Raw genomic sequence first — 23138 nt, 5'->3', positions numbered from 1 at the left:
CAAAAACCGCAGACATGTATATTAAGCAAATGTAATCCCTACTAAGCTCAGCGCTTCGTAATTAAACCAGCAGCCTAATGCCAGTTTCTGCGGCAGAGAAGTTGAGAATTATCCGTAACCAGGGCTGTAATCTTCCAGGTCCCCAGTGAGAACATTATTTCCTGACAATGGTGTTGTGCCTGAACATGCACTCTATACAATGGATGGGATAAGAGACGTTATTCATCTAGGAGCGCTATACAGGCCGTAGATGCAAGTCACAGAGTGTTCGCTCAATGCTGCCACCTTGCAGTCCTAGCGCAGGCATGACAGAAACCTCTAGGACAGGGATGGCTAAACTTGGCACTCCAGCTGTTGTGGAACTACAAGTCCCATGAGGCATTGCAATACTCTGACAGCTCTAAACATACCTTGGGAAGGCAGAGGCATGATGGGATTTGTAGTTTTGTCACAGCTGGAGTGCCAATGTTAGCCATCAATGCTCTAGGACAACAGCTCATCTATACCCCAAGACACAAAATGCTACATCGAAGGAATTGGCAGTGCTCCTAATCAGGCTGCAACTAAAATGGTTACCAACAGAGGTGTGCATTGCCCCCCAGACCCAACCCCCCCCCCCCCCCCCAGACACACCTCAATAATGCTACCTGTGCATGGATAAATTTTACAGCAAGGTCATAAAACAAATACTGTGTATGCTTCCGTAAAAGCTGAGGTACCCACTAGGAAACCAGGGAAAAATGATTGAATAGGCAGCCCCCCTTCCCATAGCCATTTGTGTCCCCTGTATTAGGCAGCACTCCATCCCATTGCCAGATATGCCTCCAGTATTAGACAGCCCCTTTCCTCATAGCCAGATGTGCCCCAGTTTGAAACAGCCCCCCCACATAGCCATTTGTGCCCATTTTATAGCCTCCACCAAAAGTAGAGGACAGTGCAGTAGGTGGCGAACCTGTGCCCCCCACCCCCGCAGCAGTAAATGACCCATGCCCCCAACAACACCACCACAATTAATGGTGTTTTGGGTTCTTAACTAGCATCTTGTTCATTCTGTTTATTTTATAGGTTTGTAAATAGTCAGGATAGAACCAGTACCTGAGATAGGGTATCACACCGAAATGTTAAAGGAATACTGTAGAGGGGTCAGGGGAAAATGAGCTGAACTTACCCGGGGCTTCTAATGGTCCCCCGCAGACATCCTGTGCCCGTGCAGCCACTCACCGATGCTCCAGCCCCGCCTCTGGTTCACTTCTGGAATTTCTGACTTTAAAGTCAGAAAACCACTGCGCCTGCACGCCCGTGTCCTCGCTCCCGCTGATGTCACCAGGAGTGTACTGCGCACACACAGACCATACTGGGCCTGCGCTGTGCGCTCATGATGACATCAGCGGGATCGAGGACACGGCAACGCAGGCGCAGTGGTTTTCTGACTTTAAAGTCAGAAATTCCAGAAGTGAACCGGAGGCGGGGCCAGAGCATCGGTGAGCGGCTGCGCGGGCACAGGATGTCTGCGGGGGACCATTAGAAGCCCCGGGTAAGTTCAGCTCATTTTCCCCCGACCCCCCCTACAGTATCCCTTTAAGTCCCTATTTTGCCTGTGGTTATCCCCCTATGATGTAATTTATCTATATTAACTGAAAAAAAATTTGTACTACGTTCTATCCTGTTTTACATCTATCTATACTGCTGTGGATTCATGGAGATTGTGATGGTAAGCTTCGATGTGTGGTGGTAAGCTTCCTATAAAAATGTATTGACAGTCTGGTGACCTGCAGACTATATTTGGATTGGATTGGTAAAATCCTACCTATGAAGAGCAGTGTCATCGGCTCGTCTCCTCTTCCTATGCTGTAAGCAGACTTGCGCAGAGAACTGCCGACCCTGCATATTCCCGACCCTGCATATTCCCACCCGGCTACTGTTTTCATGACACCCGGCTAGAAAACATTTCTGGGGAGAACACTGAAGAGGGAAGTAAGTGTCTGGATCTTATGGAGCCTTTCCCAGTCCGCTTTCTGCGTCCTCATTCCAGCGCTGTCACTACCATTGCATATATTCAACCAACGGGTCAAATACGCCTTCGAGGACCCTGGAGAGGCTTCTGGAGAACTCGAGTCCCTGAGTGCTCTCAGTGCGCGTAAAGGGGCCTTCAGAAGAAAGAGGCAAATTCAAACGGTGGAAAGCATGGGAACCAGGACATGGAGAGAGGAGCGGGAAGGAGCCTTTCTGCTCCATAGGTAAGTATCTTTCTTTTTCTCGCTACAGATTTGCTTTAATACAGGGATGCCTACTAGCAGGGCTGGATTTACCATAAGGCACTGTAGGCACATGCCTACAGGTGCCTGATGTTGGAAAGGCAGCTCGCTCCCCTCCCTCATTCTCTATGCAGAGTCCTAAGCTGAATGTAAATGAGAGGTTACTCACCCAGATCTCGGCATTCCACCGACGAGATCTCCCTTCAGTCGGGGGCACCTCTAGCTACTTAATACTGAGTTTCCTCTAACTACCCAATACTTGGGGGCACCTGTAGCTACCAGGTAAAGGAAGAAGTGACAGCTGGGACAGCCAGCACACTTGCAGTGTGGTTTGGTGGGGGTTTGTTGGTTTCGTGGAGGGCAGAGTCTGGGGTGCCAGAACATCTGTGCCTATTGGCTCCTGTGACGAAAATAAAGACCTGTCTACTAGCGCTCACTAAAGAAAAAACAAGGCCCACAAACTATATAACCAAAAACATTTATTTTGGGCAGGGGATGGGGAGCTGAGAGTAAATGTCTTTCAGAATACAGCGCACCATCCACGACAAAGACCAACTCCATAAATATGTAACTTTACCTAGAAAGATCCATCTTCATTGATTAAAACAGTCCTCAAAGCCTTCCGCCAAACAAAAAGCTACCAGCACATAATTTTCAACATGAACTGCTTAAAGGGTAATGGATGTGCATTAGACACATGGCGGAACTTAATGACGGCCATAAATAGGAAATAAATGATCTACGGTTATGGTCAGCGCAAAATATTACAACAATTTTACTGCAGATCATGCAATAAAAAAATATGAAGATGAAGTGCTTGGTGTCAGCACATCAGACGAGCGGGGTGATTATAGCACCAACACATAAATATTAGTGTGAGTTTATTATCCACGCTCCCGGTAATTGGGTATACAAATCGCTGACGGGGAAGTATGCCTAGAATGTAAATCGCTTGCAATAATATCTCCATAAAACAACAGACTTTTCCAACGGCAGGGGCACCTACCTGAAGAACTCAAAGTTGAGGCAGGCTTTAGGCAGGAAGAATTTATCATCTTGTTTGAACCATAATTTGCTCATTGCAGTGTCCTGGAGAACAGGATAAAGACAAATGAACACAGATGCCAAACCGGAATTTGTCAGCCAGTGTCTAGTATAAATGAGGACAACCATTAAAACACCCTCCTCTTTTCTCGGTTTGCTTCTTAAAGGGATACTGTAGGGGGGTCGGGGGAAAATGAACTGAACTTACCCGGGGCTTCTAATGGTCCCCCGCAGACATCCTGTGCCCGTGCAGCCACTCACCGATGCTCCGGCCCCGCCTCCAGTTCACTTCTGGAATTTCTGACTTTAAAGTCAGAAAACCACTGCGCCTGCGTTGTCGTGTCCTTGCTCCCGCTGATGTCACCAGGGGCGTACTGTGCAGACACAGACCATACTGGGCCTGCGCTGTGCGCTCTTGATGACATCAGCGGGATCGAGGACATGGCAACGCAAGCGCAGTGGTTTTCAGACTTTAAAGTCAGAAATTCCAGAAGTGAACCGGAGGCGGGGCCAGAGCATCGGTGAGCGGCTGCGCGGGCACAGGATGTCTGCGGGGGACTATTAGAAGCCCCGGGTAAGTTTAGCTCATTTTCCCCTGACCCCCCTACAGTATCCCTTTAAAGGACAACTGTAGTGAGAGCCGTGGCATACCTAGGGTATTTGACAACCGGTGCCGATTATCCACAGACACACCTACAGGAGAGGTCGGTGCTATATAAATACATAATATGGCAGGACATTACACTAGGACTATGGTAGGATTAGATTGTGAGCTCCTCTGAGGACAGTCACATGCCTATGTACTCTGTAAAGTGCTGCAGGAGAGGTCAGTGCTAAATAAATCAATAAAATGGCAGGACATTAGACATTGACTATGGCAGGGATTGGATTGTGTGCTCCACTGAGAACTGTCAGTGACACGACTGTGTACTCTGTAAAGCGCTGCAGAAGATGTCAGCGCAATATAAATACATAATGTGGCCCCCGCAGTGCTCAGCTCCCCCAGCTAAGAAAATCACTGCAGATTATTGCACGTTAGAAAGCCGTGCTGATTGCTTAGCTCATCCACCGTGCAGCATTGGCCGACTTCTTGTCTGCTCAGCTCTCCTTCTAGCATCCGGCACCTACTCTTTCAGCATCATGTGATTTTCATGACTGCAGGAAGAGGAAGTCGAACAATGCTGGACTCCCAAGCACGTGTAAGATATCAGCACAGCTTTCACACGCATCACTCTGCATCCACGCCGGGGGAGCAGAGCACAGCAGATGCGCACCTGCACAGGGCTCCGGGTGTGTCCCCCCCCATGAAAACACCCGGGACGGGGCGCTCCTGCCGCTTGACGCTAGAAACGCCACTCAGTGAAAGGTATATGGAGACTGCAATATTTATTTCCTTTTAAGCAATACCAGTTGCCTGTCTATCCTGCTGTTCCTCTGCCTCTAATACTTTCAGCCATAGACCCTGAACAAGCATGCAGCAGATCAGGTGTTTCTGACATTATTGTCGGATCTGACAAGATTAGCTGCATGCTTGTTTCTGGTGTTACTCAGCCTCCATATACACTACAGTTGACCTTTAAAGAGTAACAGTAACAACATAGTAGAATGCAGTAAATTATTAAAAATCCTGGTTTCAGCATCAGAAACCGTTCCTATAGCCATATATTGGTATGTAGCCCTTTCGTTTCAAAGGAAATAAAAACAGAAAAAACAAACACTCAAGTCATGCAACGTGTGTTCATGTATAAACATATCAAACTAAATGTATTATACAATTTGTTCAAAAGAATCCCCCTTACCTTGATGAGGGCGGGAAAAGGGGTGGCATCTTTTTCCAAAGGGAAAATCTCAAAATTCTCAGGAATAAATTCATTCTTCATTGGGAGGTGGAAGTTATCATTTAATTCTGCTTTTTTCCATTTCTAGGACGAACAAGGAAAAAAAAAAGTAGTTCAGTCTAAAGCCGACAATAGACAGTACAAATATCACAATACCTGTTGTTGCACGTCTCATCTCTACCATAAAGGAAACCTAGAATATGGAAAGTGTTGCTTCTGACTTCTGTTATGAAAAGCCTGCATGTGTGGATGCCTTTAATATCCCTCTCTAGGATCAACTCTTATTGGTCCACTGACTTGCTCCTCCTACCAAAAGTGTACTGAGTAGAGTTGATCAATGAGATGCAAATTGTTCCAAAATGATGCTAATTTGTATGCAAATGTAAGCGGTTTGAAAATAGACCAATCAATTTAATCCCAGGTTTAAATTGATTGGTTCATTTGCAAGCTGCATACATTTGCATAAAAAATTGCATACATTGGCATCAACTCGGAACAATTTGTATATCTGTGATCATCCCTAGTACTGAGATAGAAATGAGGACCAGGAGCAAGCCCTGGGACAATTGCCCAAGTTGCCCCTATGGTAGCGCCAGCCCTGGGAGGTGGAGACAGATGGAAACGGCTTAGTGAGGGAGGAGGGCGCTGGAGCAATTTACATCATTGCTCATTTCATACACGAAGGTAATTTCATGTGAATGACATCTGAGAAAGGAGCACTTTTTTGTGGATTTAAAGAGACTCTGAAGCGAGTCTAAATTCACTTTTTTTTTTTTTTACTTGTAGCCACTATAAGCCCTGCTAAACCGCCACTGTCCCGCGGCAAAACGAGGGGTTTATACCCCCCAAATCCCCTCTGCAAAATCCACAACTTTCTTGGTCGTGGATTTTGCTGCTCATGGAGGCAGAGCTTTCAGCTGCAGCTCTGCCTCCATGTGCGTCAATCCGCGCGTATCACCGCCTCTCCTCGCCCCTTTCTGTGAAGGAAGATTGAGAGGGGTGGGAAGAGGCAGCGATTAGCCGGGATTGACGCGCTAAGAGGCAGAGCTACAGCCATAAGCTCTGCCTCAATCAGGAAGTGCTCCCTGGACACAGCACAGGGGATTTGGGGGGTATAAACTCCTCATTTTGCTGCAGGACAATGGCGGTTTAGCAGGGCTTACAAGTTAAAAAAGTGAATTGAAATTTAGACTCACTTCAGAGTCTCTTTAAAGAGACCCAGAGACGAAAAGATAACATATTTATACATACCTGGGGCTTCCTCCAGACCCATCAGCCTGGATCGCTCCCACACCGCCTTTCTCCGCTGCCTCTGTCCACCGGTACTGGGTCCCGTCATTTTGGCCAGTCGAGCCAGTCGCTGCAAGCGCAGTGCGCTCCCTCCGTACTGCGCAGGCGCATGCTTACAAAGCCGGAGGGACACCTGTGCTTGCGGAAGACTGGCCGCGTCCGGTGGAAGTGATGGGACCTGGTACCGGCGATAGAGGCAGCGGAGGACGGCGGCGTTGGAGCGATCCAAGCTTATGGGGCTGGAGGAAGCCCCAGGTATGTATAAATCTTTTTTATATATTTTTAGCATTGGTTCGTCTCTGGTTCCCTTTAAAGACTCTATAATGGAAGACCGGCTGCACTAAGAGCTCGACAATACTACAGAATGCATGCACGAACGAGATTTTGTGCATGAGTTTCCATCGCGCAGTCATTGCACATCGTGGAGTGCTAAAGCGCAGACGTCAGCAGCCGTACCCTTCGGGAAACGCGTGCTTCGTGCGATAAAATGTTCCCAGATACATTACATCGTAACGCATGGGAACGCACAGATGTAATGTGAATGGTAACATGAAAGTCTATGGACTTTCATGTTGCCATGTGGATCGTACACAATGTGTGTTGCATCAAAACCGAGCGCAGCACATAGTGTGAATGGAGGAGCTCTGTTACCTACTGACCTGAATGACCTCTGCAGGAATGTCCTCCTCCTTGTGCTGCGTTCCATACCACTCTTCCTTCTTGTCAGCCTGCTCTGCAAAGGACTTGGACACAACGGCCACCCTGCAAAACACATTCACATCTTTACACCAAACAAACAGACAGTTATTTACAGGCCACCTGTCATGAGAGATGTTATTTCTTTGTTAGAACTCCTTACTATTAACATCTTTATCACAATCAGAGGACACTTTGCTCAGTAAAGCAGTTGCTCTCATTCTCTAAAACCTGTTATTTCTTTACTGAGCCATTAGTAGTAGGGGTGACTTAAAGGAATACTGTAGGGGGGTTGGGGGATAATGAGTTGAACTTACCCAGGGCTTCTAATGGTCCCCCGCAGACATCCTGTGCCCGCGCAGCCACTCACCGATGCTCCGGCCCCACCTCACTTCTGGAATTTCAGACTTTAGAGTCTGAAAACCACTGCGCCTGCGTTGCCGTGTCCTCAGGACACAGACCATACTGGGCCTGCGCAGTACACTCCTGGTGACATCAGCGGAAGTGAGGACACAGCAATGCAGGTACAGGATGTCTGCGGGGGACCATTAGAAGCCCCAGGTAAGTTCAACTCATTTCCCCTACCCCCCTACAGTATTCCTTTAACCTCTTGAGGACCGCAGTGCTAAACCCCCCTAGTGACCAGGCCATTTTTAATAAAATAGGCCACTGCAGCTTTAAGGCCAAGCTGCAGGGCCGCACAGAACAGCACACAAGTGATTCCCCCCCTTTTTCTCCCCACTAAACTGAGCTCTCTGTTGGTGGGGTCTGATCGCTTCCCCAATGCTTTTTTTTTTTATATACAAATATGTTCCCTCCCTCCCCACAGCCGGCCAATAATGGGGATCGGCTGTCATAGGCTTCTGCCTATGAGAGCCGATCGCTCTCCAGTGTCCCAGGGGGACAGCGATGCGATCGACACATGTAAATAGACGTCGATCACGCCGTCTAACAGTCTCCCGAGCGGCGGTTGCCACTCGGAGACTGAAGGCGGGGCGGAGCTCCGCCCCCCCCCCCCCCGAGCATGAGATGCGCGCGCAGCCTGCGTGCAATCTCCTGCATTAGCTGGCCCCAGGACTTTACGCCGATCTGAGTTAGGTGGTCCTGGGGCTGCCGCTGTGGCCACGCCCATCGGCATGACGCGGTCGGCAGAAGGTTAAAAGGAAACCAGAGTTCCTGCGATCGCCATACCCCGAATTACTTCTCCCTTCGAGCTGCTACGGCTCAGGAGGGGAATAGTGTTTAACGCCGCCAGGAATTTGAGTGCCTATTGAGCACAGGTAAAAGGGGCTGCCCATCTGCACTGCTAAGAAAATAACCTCTTTTTGTGACGCGACATCCAGAAACACTTACTTTTGTGGTCTTTTAATTTTACTGCTGCTCTTTGACATCACAGCCCTGTTCTTTTGTATTCTGAACACCTGAACACATTGTTTTAGCTGGCAGATGGTATGAGATTTGAGAAGATTCTAAGGGCTGAGCGCAACTGTGTATTGTAGTGGGTCAGTAAATGGACGCCCCACCAATTGATGGACATAGAGATACAGGTGGCCATTTCTTGATAGAGCGAGTTGAGCGCAGCCATTGGGGACTGTGTATTGGAATGATAACAATGAAGCGTGTGCCAATACACTACATGCAAAAGACATGGAAAGGGTGGATTTGTTTTGCTTTTTTTCCTTCAATGCAAAGTTCAGGAAAAACACAGTAAACTGAAACAAGTTAAGGCTATGCAGGGCTATTAAAACTAGTTTGAATTATTCATTTGCTTTGTGTATCCCCAGCACCTCTGGAGTATTTTACCTCTTAAAACTGTTACATAGCGTGACTGGAAAACGAGGCATCGTAAAAGCGGCTTCTGCTAATGAGACTGACTGCGGGCTTATGATCGAAAAAGGTCAAGTCATTAATTTTAACAAACTCCACAATTCACAGCGACGCTTTTACAGCAACACCGCCATTAGCGCAAAATGTCAAAACTTACGGAAACTAATAACAACTGAAAATAAATCCAAAAAGGCTCGCCTATGCTTTGTGGCTTTTCTCATGAAGAACAATTGGCGCCCCTTGTCTGCGGGGAAAATCATATCTGCTATAAAACTATCCAGTTATTGTGGGATATGAAAGAAGAGCTAACTCACTTGTTTAAAGTGAACCTCCAGACTAAAAATCGACTCAGCAGCACTGAAAAGGCTTTGTGTTTCTTTAACAGTTTTACAGCATCAGAACTTTGTTTCTCTTATACAAGCCTCATTTTTTAGCTGCACAGAAGAAAACTGCCCAGGCAGTTTTCCCCTTATGCTGTGCAAAGCATGATGGGATTTCTGATGATGATGTTCTCGTTCTGCTGTTTTGGTGCAATTTTTTTTTTTTTTACATTTTGAATGTGACATTTGAAGCCTAGTGCATGCAGCTGGGAGGGGTTATCAGGACACAGGACAGTTGGAACTGTGTCTCCTGCTCCTTGTCACCTCCTTTCAACCAAAAAGATGGCTGCCCCCATGACAAAGATGGCAGCCCCCATGAATCACAAACATTTGCCTGTTCTTTTAAAACAGGGTGGGTAAGAGATTATATTACCTATCTATTCTAATTAACATAACTAATGTAACTTAATAACAATATGTTTGTTTAGGATGAAGTTCCCCTTTAACCTAGATAGGCTGGATGCCCTTGCTCATAATGAAAAAGCACACTAAACACTTTTTTAAAGTCTGGAAACCCTTTATACTGGCCTCCACTAGAGAAAAAAATGACCTAATGGAGCACTTTAAGTACACCGGTCGGTATTGTACAGTGCAGCTCCAGGGCACACTGGGCAGGCTAGAAAGATCAAGCTAAAAATGGTCTATAAGACATAAAACAACTTATATGGAGCACGGCTCAGGTTGGATACAAGGGATGACCGAAAGAGGGCCGCTAAGCTTTGCACCAGACCTATTTGAGTTTTATGCTCAGTTTCTATTGCCGGATGAAGTGGGAGATGCCAGCGAAACGTGTTGCACTTTCTGGAGTATATAAATACATTTTTGTTGTTTTGAATATACACAATACTCATGTGTGTCTGCTTGGAGGAGGCAAGTCCACCTCTGCCTCCTCATTTTAAACATTTTGGAATATTTTATCATTTTGGTGCCTCGGTCTGCTTATACAGTTCCTGAGTCCACCCTTGGTGGAGGGGTGTTGCCCCTTATTTCCTATCTACAGAGAACGGCTTCTTAATCCTGAGTGGGGACAGGTCTAATCTCCACACCTGCTGATATAGTGGTTACCTAGGTGGTAACCAATGTTTGTGAGTATAAATAGATACGTGTCATATTCACATACCAGTACACACTACACTATATTGGGCTCTCGGTTTCTCTATTCTGTGTCCCCACCTGCCGTTACAATGGTTGCCTTAGTGGTAACCCAGCTTTGTAAGTACCCATTTTTCAATTATTGTATCTACCTAGTACCTAACATACTACACTATTACGGACTCTTGACTGTCTGTTTTACAAATTTTGTTTTTTTTTATACATTTTGTCTTGGTTTCTAATAGCTGTAGGAGCTGACATTTTCCCCTCTGCCTGTATTTATCCAGAGGAACGTGTGACTTCTCTAAACTGTTTGAAGTACAGTGTCCTATCTTCAGTCCCCCGGTTGATGAAAGCTTTTTTTTGCTCATTGCTACTGCAAATTACAGCTGTCCGTATCTGCCTGCTCTTTCTGCAGAGAGGAGGTAACACGGAAGTATGTCAAGGGGAAAAAAAAAAAAAAAGGCCTCTAACAAACGTTTAAATGTAAAAAGAGAAGGTGGAATGGATTTTTTAAGTTATGAGCCACATTGTTAGCATGCATTTTTAAATGTGCTATTGACTATTGGGATGCCCTGGGACTAAAAATGTTGCGCAGTTCACTCTTCACTTTAAGATTGGTGTGGCCGGCCAGCAGTGCACGGTGGAGATTATAAGCACAAATCACAGAAGGCTGCCCTGTCTCCTCTCTATCAGAACGCAAAACCACCAAGGGTAATGGCATCCGGAAAATCCAGAGATGGGAAGGTTAGTCAGCTCAGTTCTGCGGTGTCTCATCAGCATGCACTCTATGCCGCTACAGATGGCAGCCAGAACCCACCACAAAATGACTTTACAGATAATGGCGCGCCTTCTGTCTCTGGGGCTGTTTTCTGCAATAGTAAACAAGCTTCTGCTCGCTGCAAGCGGAGGAGAGAGCGTAAAACTCCTTTTTATGGTGTGGAGTTGAAATAACCCAACATATGGGCATTTAGTGCTGCCTTTTCGGCTGATGGTTGCTGCTTACTAAACACAAATCTGCAGACAGAGCTATACGAAGCTGAAGAGTGGGTTATCTTTGTGCAAGCCTTCTGCTAGGTTTTAAAAAGTACACCAAAGGCAAACTGGAATAGATTTAGTTAACATACAATGAACGCAATTTATTTATGGAAATTGGAGGCTATGGGGTTTATGGAATAATGCAAAGAGCCATGTGTAAAATGCAGAAGCCCACACAGCAACTAATCAGCAATCAGGCAGCTCGAACATGATGAAGGGTGAAATCTGGTTGCTATGGTCACTGTACTGTGGGTTTATTAACTGAACCTACAAAAGAGGACAATAAAGGAGAAAAAGCAATGCAGCATCTCTCCACAAAAGAATAGGATGACGGCACATGCCATTTATAAACTGTACAAATTTGTGCTTAAAAGGGAACCAGAACAGATCAGTGAGGATATGCTCAGGAGAAGAGTATGACATAAATAAAGTACTTAAATGTAATGCGGTGCGAGACCCACAAGGGAACGAGGGGGGCGAGGGCCCACAGGGGAACGAGGGGGGCGAGGGCCCACAAGGGAACGAGGGGGGCGAGGGCCCACAAGGGAACGAGGGGGGCGAGGGCCCACAAGGGAACGAGGGGGGCGAGGCCCACAAGGGAACGAGGGGGGCGAGGCCCACAAGGGAACGAGGGGGGCGAGGCCCACAAGGGAACGAGGGGGGCGAGGCCCACAAGGGAACGAGGGGGGCGAGGCCCACAAGGGAACGAGGGGGGCGAGGGCCCACAAGGGAACGAGGGGGGCGAGGGCCCACAAGGGAACGAGGGGGTCGAGGCCCACAAGGGAACGAGGGGGGCAAGGCCCACAAGGGAACGAGGGGGGCGAGGCCCACAAGGGAACAAGGGGGGCGAGGCCCACTAGAAAACGAGCTGCGAGGAGCGAAAGGGAAGGAAGGAGGGGATGAGGAAACAAGGAACGGAAAGCAACAATGCACAAAGCACAGAAAGGAACGAGGCGTAAAGCGCGGAAGGGAAGGAGGCGCGGGAAGGAAGGAGGCGGGAGGCGCGGGAAGGAAGGAGGCGCGGGAAGGAAGGAGGCGCGGGAAGGAAGGAGGCGCGGGAAGGAACGTGGCGTGGGAAGGAACGTGGCGCGGGAAGGAACGAGGCGCGGGAAGGAACGAGGCGCGGGAAGGAACAAGGCACGGGCAGGAACAAGGCACGGGCAGGAACAAGGCACGGGAAGGAACAAGGCACGGGAAGGAACGAGTCAAGGGAAGGAACGAGACGTGAGGCATGGAAAGAAACGAGGCGCGGAAAACAACAAGGAGTAAGGCACAGGAAGGAATAAGGTGTGAAGCACAGAAAGGAACGATGCGTGAGGTACAGAGAGTATGTATTAAGACGGGGCACAGAGAAGGATGGGGTATGGAGAGTATATTAAGATGGGGACACAGAGAAGGATGGGGTACAGAGTATATTAAGACGGGGCACAGAGAAGGATGGGGTACAGAGTATATTAAGATGGGGACACAGAAGGATGGGGTACAGAGTATATTAAGATGGGGACACAGAGAAGGATGGGGTACAGAGAGTATATTAAGATGGGAACACAGAAGGATGGGGTACAGAGTATATTAAGATGGGGACACAGAGAAGGATGGGGTACAGAGAGTATATTAAGATGGGGACACAGAAGGATGGGGTACAGAGAGTATATTAAGACGGGGGCATGAGGCACAGAGAAGGATGAGGATTATAATAATTATAATATAACATGAGGTACAGAAGAGAATGAGGAACTGACATATAAAACGTCACATGGGACAGTAAAGTATGAGGTACAGAGCCAAGATGAACAGAGAGCACGCATTATGTGTGCAATTCACAGTTTTCCGAGGTTTACATGCAGTCATATACAGCAATCTTCTCATGCTGCTTCCGGCCAGTGATGCAGCTTCCTGTCACATGACACTCATTGCATATGACTATAGAGTTTGGAAATAACTGGAGTGGTTTCCAGTGTAATTATATCCTAGGTCACTAAGGAAATAAACAGCAGCAACTAAAGGGATTTACAGCACAGATCGCCCGGCTACCCGGCACGAATGCCGGGGTGAGTAGGTCCGCCACTCGGTAAACAAACTGCACCCAACAAATCACTCTGAAAGCATAAAAACTTTCAATATTCCCTCAGCCTAGACACAGCAGCTTTCTGCGTAACGCACAGATGTCAGGCTACCCAGCTTAGACATTATTCTGTCCATTGAAACATAAATCATACTGGTGACAAAGGCATAAAACCCAGAACTTCATACATCATCGCTTCTCAGAACCTCTCCAGCAGCTGGCAGAGAGCTGAACAAACATTCAATCACCGAACAGCTGAGGAGCTTGTAGGAGGCCTTTATCAAGGGAGCGCAAGAGCAGAAGCCTCAAAACCAGAGGATGCTCTTCTTGAAAACATACTTCCCTCCCTCTGTGATGAAGCCGCATCTGTCCTCAGCTTGTGCATATTCATCACTGCTGATTCACAAGGCATTATCCGGGCTGTAACCATATCCTGATGGCTTTAAAGGGGAACTGAAGAGAGAGGGATATGGAGGCTGCCATGTTTATTTCCTTTTAAGCAATACCAGTTGCCTGGAAGCCCTGCTGATCTTCTGCCTCTAATACTATTAGCCATAGCCCCTGAACAAGCATGCAGCAGATCAGGCGTTTCAGACTTTAAAGTCAGATCTGACAAGACTAGCTGCATGCTTGTTTCTGGTGTTATTCAGATACTACTGCAGAGAAATAGACCAGCAGGGCTGCCAGGCAACTGGTATTGATTAAAAGGAAATAAATATGGCAGCCTCCGTATACCTCTTACTTCAGTCCCCATTTAACACTTTAGGCTGGTTTCACACCATTATAGGTGGAGTGCGATTGTATGGTTGCACAGCACTGTAGTGTTAAAAATAGACTTTAGAGACCACCGCAGCAATGCACAGTAATCAATTCTGGCTGCAAGCCAAACCATGAGTGAGGCTCTCCAGCGTTCACTTCCTGTGGCCGAAATAAAAATTGCATGGAGGTGTATTGAAAAAACAAAACAAAAAAAAAAAACACTTCAGCGCATGCGCACCACGAAAAAAAAACTTTAAAATGTGCGTCGCCATTGATTTATATGACTTTAGGTTGCCGTGGCTATAGAATGGTGATGCGCTGTTGCTTTCACGTCATGTGCGAAGCTTCCAGTGCAGCGCATCACGGCAGGCATGAACTCTCCCATAGACTTTCATTGCTTTCGTTATTCAGAGTAATGCAATGAAAGCGCCCTAGTGTGAAGGGGGCCTTATAGTGTAACATACCTCGACAAGGGCTATCTGACGGACAATCGAGCGAGTCAGATAGAAATCTTCTCTTAAACCGCGATAAACCATATTTTAATCATGTACAAGTGGAGACACTCCCACACAGAAGGAAGTACGGCCCGGAAGAAGAAGCAAAGTCCCAGCGAGCAGCAGTGGGTTCAACTTCTGGCCCTGAAGAAGCAGAGGGTCCCAGCAACCAGCGATGGGCTCAACTTCCGGCCCTGAAGAAGCAGAGGGTCCCAGTAAGCAGCGATGGGTTCAACTTCTGGCCCTGAAGAAGCAGAGGGTCCCAGCAAGCAGCAGTGTGCTCAACTTCCGGCCCTGAAGAAGCAGAGGGTCCCAGCAAGCAGCAATGGGCTCAACTTCCGGCCCTGAAGAAGCAGAGGGTCCCAGCAAGCAGCAGTGTGCTCAACTTCCAGCCCTGAAGAAGCAGAGGGTCCCAGCAAGCAGCAATGGGCTCAACTTCCGGCCCTGAAGAAGCAGAGGGTCCCAGCAAGCAGCAATGGGCTCAACTTCCGGCCCTGAAGAAGCAGAGGGTCCCAGCAAGCAGCAGTGTGCTCAACTTCCGGCCCTGAAGAAGCAGAGGGTCCCAGCAAGCAGCAGTGTGCTCAACTTCCGGCCCTGAAGAAGCAGAGGGTCCCAGCAAGCAGCAGTGTGCTCAACTTCCGGTTTCTTGAGCAGTGGGCTCAAGAAAAATTGGAAGAGCCTTTACAGCATCCAGAGGCTTCCATCTATGGAGGCAAGCTTTTTTTGAATTTTAGTCACAGTTTTGCTTTCAGAAAGATTGGCTAGATAGCTTAGGGTTTTGTTTTTTTTGTTTTTTTTTACAGTATCCAGGCAGTATTGTGGTCACTGGAAGTGAGCCTAATAAGCAACAGACAAATGCTTTCAAAACACTAGGGTAGGCGAATGCCACCAAAATACTCAAGTTTAGTGGTGACTTTGTGATTGCCAAAACTGCCAGGGATAACCCCATCTGGTTTGGATGACCTCCACAAATTTGTAAGCCTGCACATCACACAAAAATAAGGTTCAGAGGGTCCAATAAAATGAACCTTTTAAAAATGCAAAGTTAATAAAACGCTTATGACAAACCTTAGACAGGCTGTAGAAGATTATCCAGCAGAGGAACTTACCTGACGTTGTCTGGGGTCAGCTTCTCAAGCACCATTTGTATTAAATCTGGCCTGAATTCTTCCAGCAAATACTCAGCTGACAGGACCTCTTCTATGGGGTAATACTAGAAAATGACATAACATAGAGGACAAAAAAAGGACATGCTAATTTATGTATCAAAACTACAAAGTTACAAGTTGGCACATAAAAAAAATAAATGTATTTAAATACAATTTATTAAGATTTCTGAAGCTAGGCGGAAAAAGAATCATCAATGGGCAATGAAGCAACATGGGGGTTAAAGGACACCTAAAGCGAAAAGGATATAGAGACTGCCATATTTATTTCCTTTCAGGGCCCCTTCACACTGAAAGCGCTTTTCTGAGCATTTTGCGATTGATCAGCTCTTTTTTAAAATTGCTCCCATTCACTTTCATTAAAATCACGGGAAAAAAAAATATCGCTGCAATTTTTGTGTACACGATCGTGAAATTGCGGCGAGTCTAATGAAAATGAATGGGAGCAATTTTAAAAGCCGCTAATCACAAAACGCTCAGATAAAAAAGCTTCTAGTGTGAATGGGCCCTTAACCAATATCAGTTGCCTGGCAGTCCTGCTGATCGTTTATGCTTCAATAGCGTCTACATCACCTACCTGAAACCAGCATATGGCCAATCTAGAACTTTACCAAAAGATAGATACTAATGGCATACATGGAGAAGAAAAAACAAAAACAGACAGCACTAACTGCCATTATTTATAAACTCACCCACTAGCATTGTGATAGGCTAAAGTGTTTTTTTTTATACATACACACAGAGGGGATACTGCTTACTTGTCAGTTGGAAACAGATGTTTCTTTTCCCCCACATTGCAGCAAGTTTCACAGGCTGGAAACTGTCAGGACCATGGTCATGACATCACACTGTGGGAGGGGTTTCACCACAATATCAGCCACTAAGACTAAAGCCCCCCCCCCCCCCGGTGATCTAAAAGGTCAAGATTTCTCGTGGGAAAGGGGGTATCGGCTACTGATTGGGATGGAGCTCTATCCTAGGTTTAAGTTCCTCTTTATAGCAAACGCCTGATCTGCTGCATGCTTGTTCAGGGTCTATGGTTAAAAGTATTAGAGGCAGAGGATCAACTGGACAGCCAGGCAACTGGTATTGTTTAAAAGGAAATAAATATTGCAGCCACCATATCGCTTTAACTTCAGGTGTCCTTTAAAGAGAACCTGTACTGAGTAAAAATATTTAAAATAAACACATGAGGTAACTTCAAATGAACATTACAGAGTTCCATTGCCATCAGTTCCTCTCAGAAGCTCACCATTTTCTTCTGACAATAATCCCTTCCAGTTCTGACAACATTTTGTCAGATCTGAAATATATCAGTTGCTGTCAGTAAATTATCAGTTGCTGTCAGTTATAGCTGAGAGGAAAACTGATGTACCAGGTAATGTCCATGTTTCCCTATGGCTCAAATGGGCGATGTTACAGTTTAACTGTGTGCTGACCAGAAAGCTGTTATGGGTAATGGCCATTTTCAAAATGGAGGACGGAAAATTCCCTTGATCACAGTGAACAAACAGGACGCGGGACAGGAGAAAGACACAGAGGAGTAGACTACACGGAAGGTAAGTATGACTTGTGTATGCTTATTTTGACTTTTAATGTTCAGTTCAGGTTTTCTTTAAGCAAGCTTACCACCATGTTTCAATGTTACTTTAGTCTGTAGATGGGCCACAAATCAGATTTTTCAAGCACCTTTGAAGAGCTCAGTCTAGGACAGCGTTTCCCAAGTTTGTCATCTAATCTCACCAACAAAGAATAATTGGTAAAATTCCCAAAAAGGAGCTAATCCCACCGTGGAGACACTAATTACTCTACATAACCGTAATGATGAGTACCTGCAAAACATGCACTGCTGGCAGGAATGGGAAACAGGCTATAGAAACAACTGCATGCACACTGGCAAGAATGCTTACAATGCAACCTACTCCAAGATCACTTTATCATCATCTAACTCATGTTAAAAGCAGCCCCAACGCGTAACGATTAACCTCCCTGGTGGTGTGGGCGAGCCTGGCTCATCCAGGGAAAAAGTAGTGGAAACCAGTATGGATGAGTCAAGCTCATCCAGCAGTTCTAAGGCAGGGTTCCGTCAAGCTCATCCAGCAGTTCTAAGGCAGGGTTCCATTTTTCCCATGCGTTTTTCTCATTAAAATTCATGTGAAAATTTTCACACAGATGCAAATTTTAATGCGAAAAACTGCACAAATTCTGCCAAAAACCTGAAGAGTGGGGAAATTGTGGCCTGGCATAAAGGGAAAATTACATTTATTCTTTGGCATAATTTTGTGTTTTAAACTTACTACGCTCTAAATGCTTGACACATTTTGGTAAGTTACAGGCAAAACTTCCATGAGAATTGATAAAACCGCCTTTTGCACAGTAATCCAGCAGAGATTGAACACCAGGGAGGTTAAAGCAAACAACCTCAAATACAAAATTTAGTAGAGAATCGCTTCTGTAAGAAGTAATCTTTAAAGGGACTCCGAGCACCTCTAATGGGCATGTCTTTAAGCCAGACGACTTCCAAAAAAGTCGTGCTATGACCCCTCTGGAGGAGCCTCTTGCAATGGCCATGCGTGTCACTTCCTCTTCCTGCTTCATTCAGTGATGCACTTCTCTAACAGAGAAGACAGAGGTGACCCGGAAGTTATAACTTAACCAAGATGGCAGCCACGATTGTTAAATTGAAATCGAACAAAAACTATTTGGTGTAGAATGGCGATTCAGGCATCAAATGAAAGGAGAGCACAAGCTACAGAAAGATCTGCATATTGAAGTACTTTGCAGTACTGGTCGGAGTCTTAAAGGCATGCCCATGAGAGGTGCTCGGAGTCCCTTTAAAGCAAATCGATAAAGAAAAACAAAAAAAGCCCCTGGGGGCATACTTACCTTGGAAGGGGGAAGCCTCTGGATTCTAATGAAGCTTACCCCATCCTCTTCACCCTCCAGGATCCAGCGCTGGCAGCCCCCGAACAGCGGCATGTAAATATTTACCTTGCCGCCGTCAGTGCAGTCGCAGCTTTCCAATGAGCTCCAGCAGGAATAGCAGAGCCTGATCTGGTCTGCTCTACTGTGCAGGTGGACTTGAGCCTAAGCAGTAGAGTGAACCCGATTGAGCTCGGCTATTTCCGGCAGAGTCCGTTGGAAAGCCACGACTGCCCTGGAGCTGGGAAGGTAAACATTGCAGGCACCACCGTGCCTGCCGGGGGCTGTCAGCGCTGGATCCCGGAGGGTGAAGAGGACAAGGGAAGCATCATCAGGATCCAGAGGCTTCCCCCTTCCAAGGCAAGTACCCTCCAGGGGCTGTTTTTATTCTTACAGTGTCCCTTTAATAGAACATTCCTGCAGTCCTAGATTCTGATTTTGGTTTCAGCCGAAAATGTCAGTAAAGTCTGCGCAGTGTAAACATCACACTTCCATTCCCCGCTATTCATTCAGCTTCCACACAGAAAAATGAAAATCTTTTCACTGTTCTACTGTCTTAACTGCTTGGACTGCAAATATAAAAAACTGGTTTGTTACCTTTCGGAAGTAAAAAAAAAAAAATACAAATGAAAAAGTAAACATAAGCAAGTTCCAAGCAGGACTGGCACTGTATGTTCACATAATCTTATCATTGAAGGGTACGTGAAGCAACGTGGCATACCACGTCACTACATGTATCCTTCAATAATGCAACTCATATCTGAAATACTCTTTCCCTCCTGGAATAATACAAATCACCTAGACATTGGCCTCAATTTACTAAACTTATCTCCTGTCTTTAATAACTCTTCTAGAGTTGTTACCATGGTGATAAGGCATGTAGTATTCAGGAAACATTTTACCTCGGGCAAGCCTAAAGTTAACTCTTCTGTCTTTAAATTAACTCTCAAATCCTTAAAATAACTCCAGAGTTAAAGACAGGCTGTAGTTATTTTCACACGCAGCTAATTAACAGAGGAGGTAAATTAACTACAGAGGAGGTAAATTAACTACAGGAGAGGTAACTTAAGGAATGAAGAGGTAAGATAACTCTCTCACGTGTGGAGGTAAGTTTTCTCTTGCCTTATTATCTCTAGCATGATCTTAGTGAATTGAGGCCATTGGGTCAGAGGACCAGGAAATCCACAGAATGGCAAAGGAGGAGTATGCGGTGCTGTCTGCATGGGGTGGGTGGTAATAGAAAAAAAGAAAAGAAAAAAAAATCTACTAGGAGGTTCTACCTGACCCTTCCCCAACAATTAAAATATTTTTAACCACTTCGCCCCAAAGACGTTTTTACCCTAACGGATAAGAGCGATTTTCACCCTTCCGTGCTCATCCCTTTCATTTGCCAATAGCTTAATCACTACTAATCAGTATCACAATGAAATGATCTATATCTTGTTTTTTTCACCACCAATTGGGCTTTTTGGGAGTGGGGGGGGGGGGGGGGGGGGGGTTTGAGATTTGTTTTCAGTAATTAGTCTATTTTCTATGCATTTTAAAGGGGAAATAAAGAAAAAAAATGAAAAAATACACTATTTCTCCAATGTCATCCCCTATAGTTTTAATATTAACACTGCACCTGTGCATAAAACCTGTTGTGTAAGTGGAACTCCGCTCACAGACTCCGTCCACCAACAGTGCAGAAAAAACGGGCTGCTCAGACCCCAAGTCCAGTAGTGTAGAAAGTGGATTCCGCACGATGTTGGTAGAATCAAATTTGCTTTATTGAATCACGTACATGACAGGCTAAAATCCATCACCACATGCTGACATGTTTCGGACGTTACACGCCCTTAATCATAGCATAGGTGCAAGTGAACAGGGATGACCCTTATATAGAAAGGCGCCACACCCAATGACACATGTTCAGACCCCACCCACAAAAAGGTGTGTACATAAAAACTGGGGAACAACCCCAATCAGTGTAACTAAATACATAAAAACAGTACAAAATTAAAAATGTAGCTACATATGATTAAACACGGCACGATAATACGCAGCAACAAGTATAGCAATCATCATGAATGATGAAATAAACAGACATTTGTATCGAACAAATCACAGACAGGGACAATACACCCACACTGAGTGACTGAATTCATAGTACTTTTGAACTATGTTTTTATGAATTTGGAAATAAAGGTGTATTTTTTCTATGGTGTCCCCCCCCCCCATTTTCACATGCGCGGGAACGCATGTGCACGCATGCGCACAGCGGCAGAAGCACTGTTTGACTTATAAAAACGTCCTGGAGACGTTAAGAGGCTCTAGCAGGACATTTTTATAAGTCCGCTTTTCATTAAGTGGTTAAATAACAAGCTTGGACAAAATTGGGTATGCATTTCTTCACATCCTATTCCTTTGAGATCTAGGACTATGACAGAAAGTCCCAAAATGGGACACAAACAAAACATGCACAGGTTTACATTAGATGAGCCATGGAAGACAGAAGTTTGGCCATGTAGCCATCTTCTGAACTCTTCCACATGTGAAATATCGTTAGCATCATTAGACACTATAAAGAAAGTTTCTTTTGCCAAAGAAAAGGATGTGGAGTTTAGCAAGAGTATGTTTTACAGTATATTGCAGTGCTGCTCCTAACCAGAGAGATTAGGAATCAATAGATGAACTTGTAGCACATCTGCTTTGGCACTGTGCCCTTTTTCTGCAGTACCTATGTGCACTGACTACTAAAAACCTGAATCGTAACAGAACAATGAGCTTTTTGAAACAAAATAAACTCCATAACTGAGCTCAGGCATGCAAAGCTTCAAGCAAACACTAGAGGGCAGTATTGGCTGGTTAAAAGTTTGTTTTACTCAAAGAAACACTGGTTAATATTGCAAGTGATTACAAGATAAAATGTAAACAAAAATAGAATACCTGTAATTGCATTGCTAAAAATAAATATCAGTTCACAGATGGGTCAATTTAACAAATGTTATTCAAAACCAAAGTTTGGCTTCTTAAAGAGAACCCGAGGTGTGTCTAAAGAATGTTATCTGCATACAGAGGCTGGATCTGCCTATACAGCCCAGCCTCTGTTGCTATCCCAAACCCCCCTAAGGTCCCCCTGCACTCTGCAATCCCTCATAAATCACAGCCATGCTCTGAGGCTGTGTTTACATCTGTAGTGTCAGTCTCGGCTGCTCCCCCGCCTCCTGCATAGCTCCGGTCCCTGCCCCCGTCCCTTCCCTCCAATCAGCAGGGAGGGAAGGGATGCAGGCGGGGACTGGAGTTCTGCAGGAGGCGGGAGGAGCAGCAGACTGACACTATAGAGATAAACACAGCCAGCTCTGACGAGCTGTTTGTCAGCAGCGTGGCTGTGATATATGAGGGATTGCAGAGTGCAGGGGGACCTTAGGGGGGTTTGGGATAGCAACAGAGGCTGGGCTGTATAGGCAGATCCAGCCTCTGTATGCAGATAATATTCTTCAAACCCACCTCGGGTTCTCTTTAAAACAGAAGGTATTTGTGATTATTGAGGATGGAGCAAGCTCTGAGATGTCTCACTGTGCATCACTGCTGAATATGCAAAGCATCTCTTTGCACTGATGAGGATCAATCCAGGAGACCTGGGTTTGAATCCCGGCTCTTTAGTAAGCCAGCACCTATTTAGCAGGAGGCCTTGGGCAGGACTCCCTGAGGCCTGGAACCCACTAGGTATTGCTGCAGCGCTTTAAAATCGGCGCAACACTGTATGCAGAGATTACTAGGGCTTTGGCGCTCACGATTCCTCTCTACTTGGAAGCGTTGTACAGTAAACTGTACAGCGCTTCTGATTTGCGATTTTTTTTTTTAATAAAACAAACTTTGGCCTAGTGCACACCAGAGCGGTTCGGTCGCGTTTTCAGATCCGATTGCGGATTTGGAAACGCTAGGGTAATGTATTTCAATGGGGTGGTGCACACCTTAGCGGGAGGCGTTTTGCAGAAACACATACTCCCGGGCTGCTGCAGATTTTGGATTGTGGAGGCGTTTCTGCCTCATTGTAAAGTATAGGAAAAACGCAAACCGCTCTGAAAAATGCTACATCAGAGCGGTTTGCCAGGCGTTTTTGTTACAGAAGCTGTTCAGTAACAGCTTTACTGTAACAATATCTGTAATCTGCTGTACCAAAAACCGCAGCACAAAACCGCAAAACGCTTCAAAATAAGAAAAAACGCAGCTAAAACCGCTAGCGTTTTGCGGATCTGCTTGCGGTTTTTGGTGTGCACCAGGCCATAA

The 23138-nt window shown here is 45.9% G+C and overlaps 1 protein-coding gene across 1 annotated transcript in view; it reads right to left on the bottom strand.

Moving 5' to 3' along the window:
* The window catches only part of IDE (insulin degrading enzyme), a 123758-nt gene that overhangs the window by 35315 nt on the left and 65305 nt on the right, over positions 1-23138 (bottom strand). The window contains exons 11-14 of the mRNA XM_068258893.1: positions 15888-15991; positions 7087-7189; positions 5099-5221; positions 3262-3344 (exon numbers count right to left, since the gene is read on the bottom strand). Coding sequence (XP_068114994.1) covers positions 3262-3344; positions 5099-5221; positions 7087-7189; positions 15888-15991 — 413 coding nt within the window. The remainder of the gene's footprint in view (positions 1-3261; positions 3345-5098; positions 5222-7086; positions 7190-15887; positions 15992-23138) is intronic.

Source organism: Hyperolius riggenbachi, chromosome 10 (assembly GCF_040937935.1).
Source record: "Hyperolius riggenbachi isolate aHypRig1 chromosome 10, aHypRig1.pri, whole genome shotgun sequence".
Lineage (NCBI taxonomy): Eukaryota > Metazoa > Chordata > Amphibia > Anura > Hyperoliidae > Hyperolius > Hyperolius riggenbachi.
This window is presented reverse-complemented; position numbering and strand designations above follow the sequence as displayed.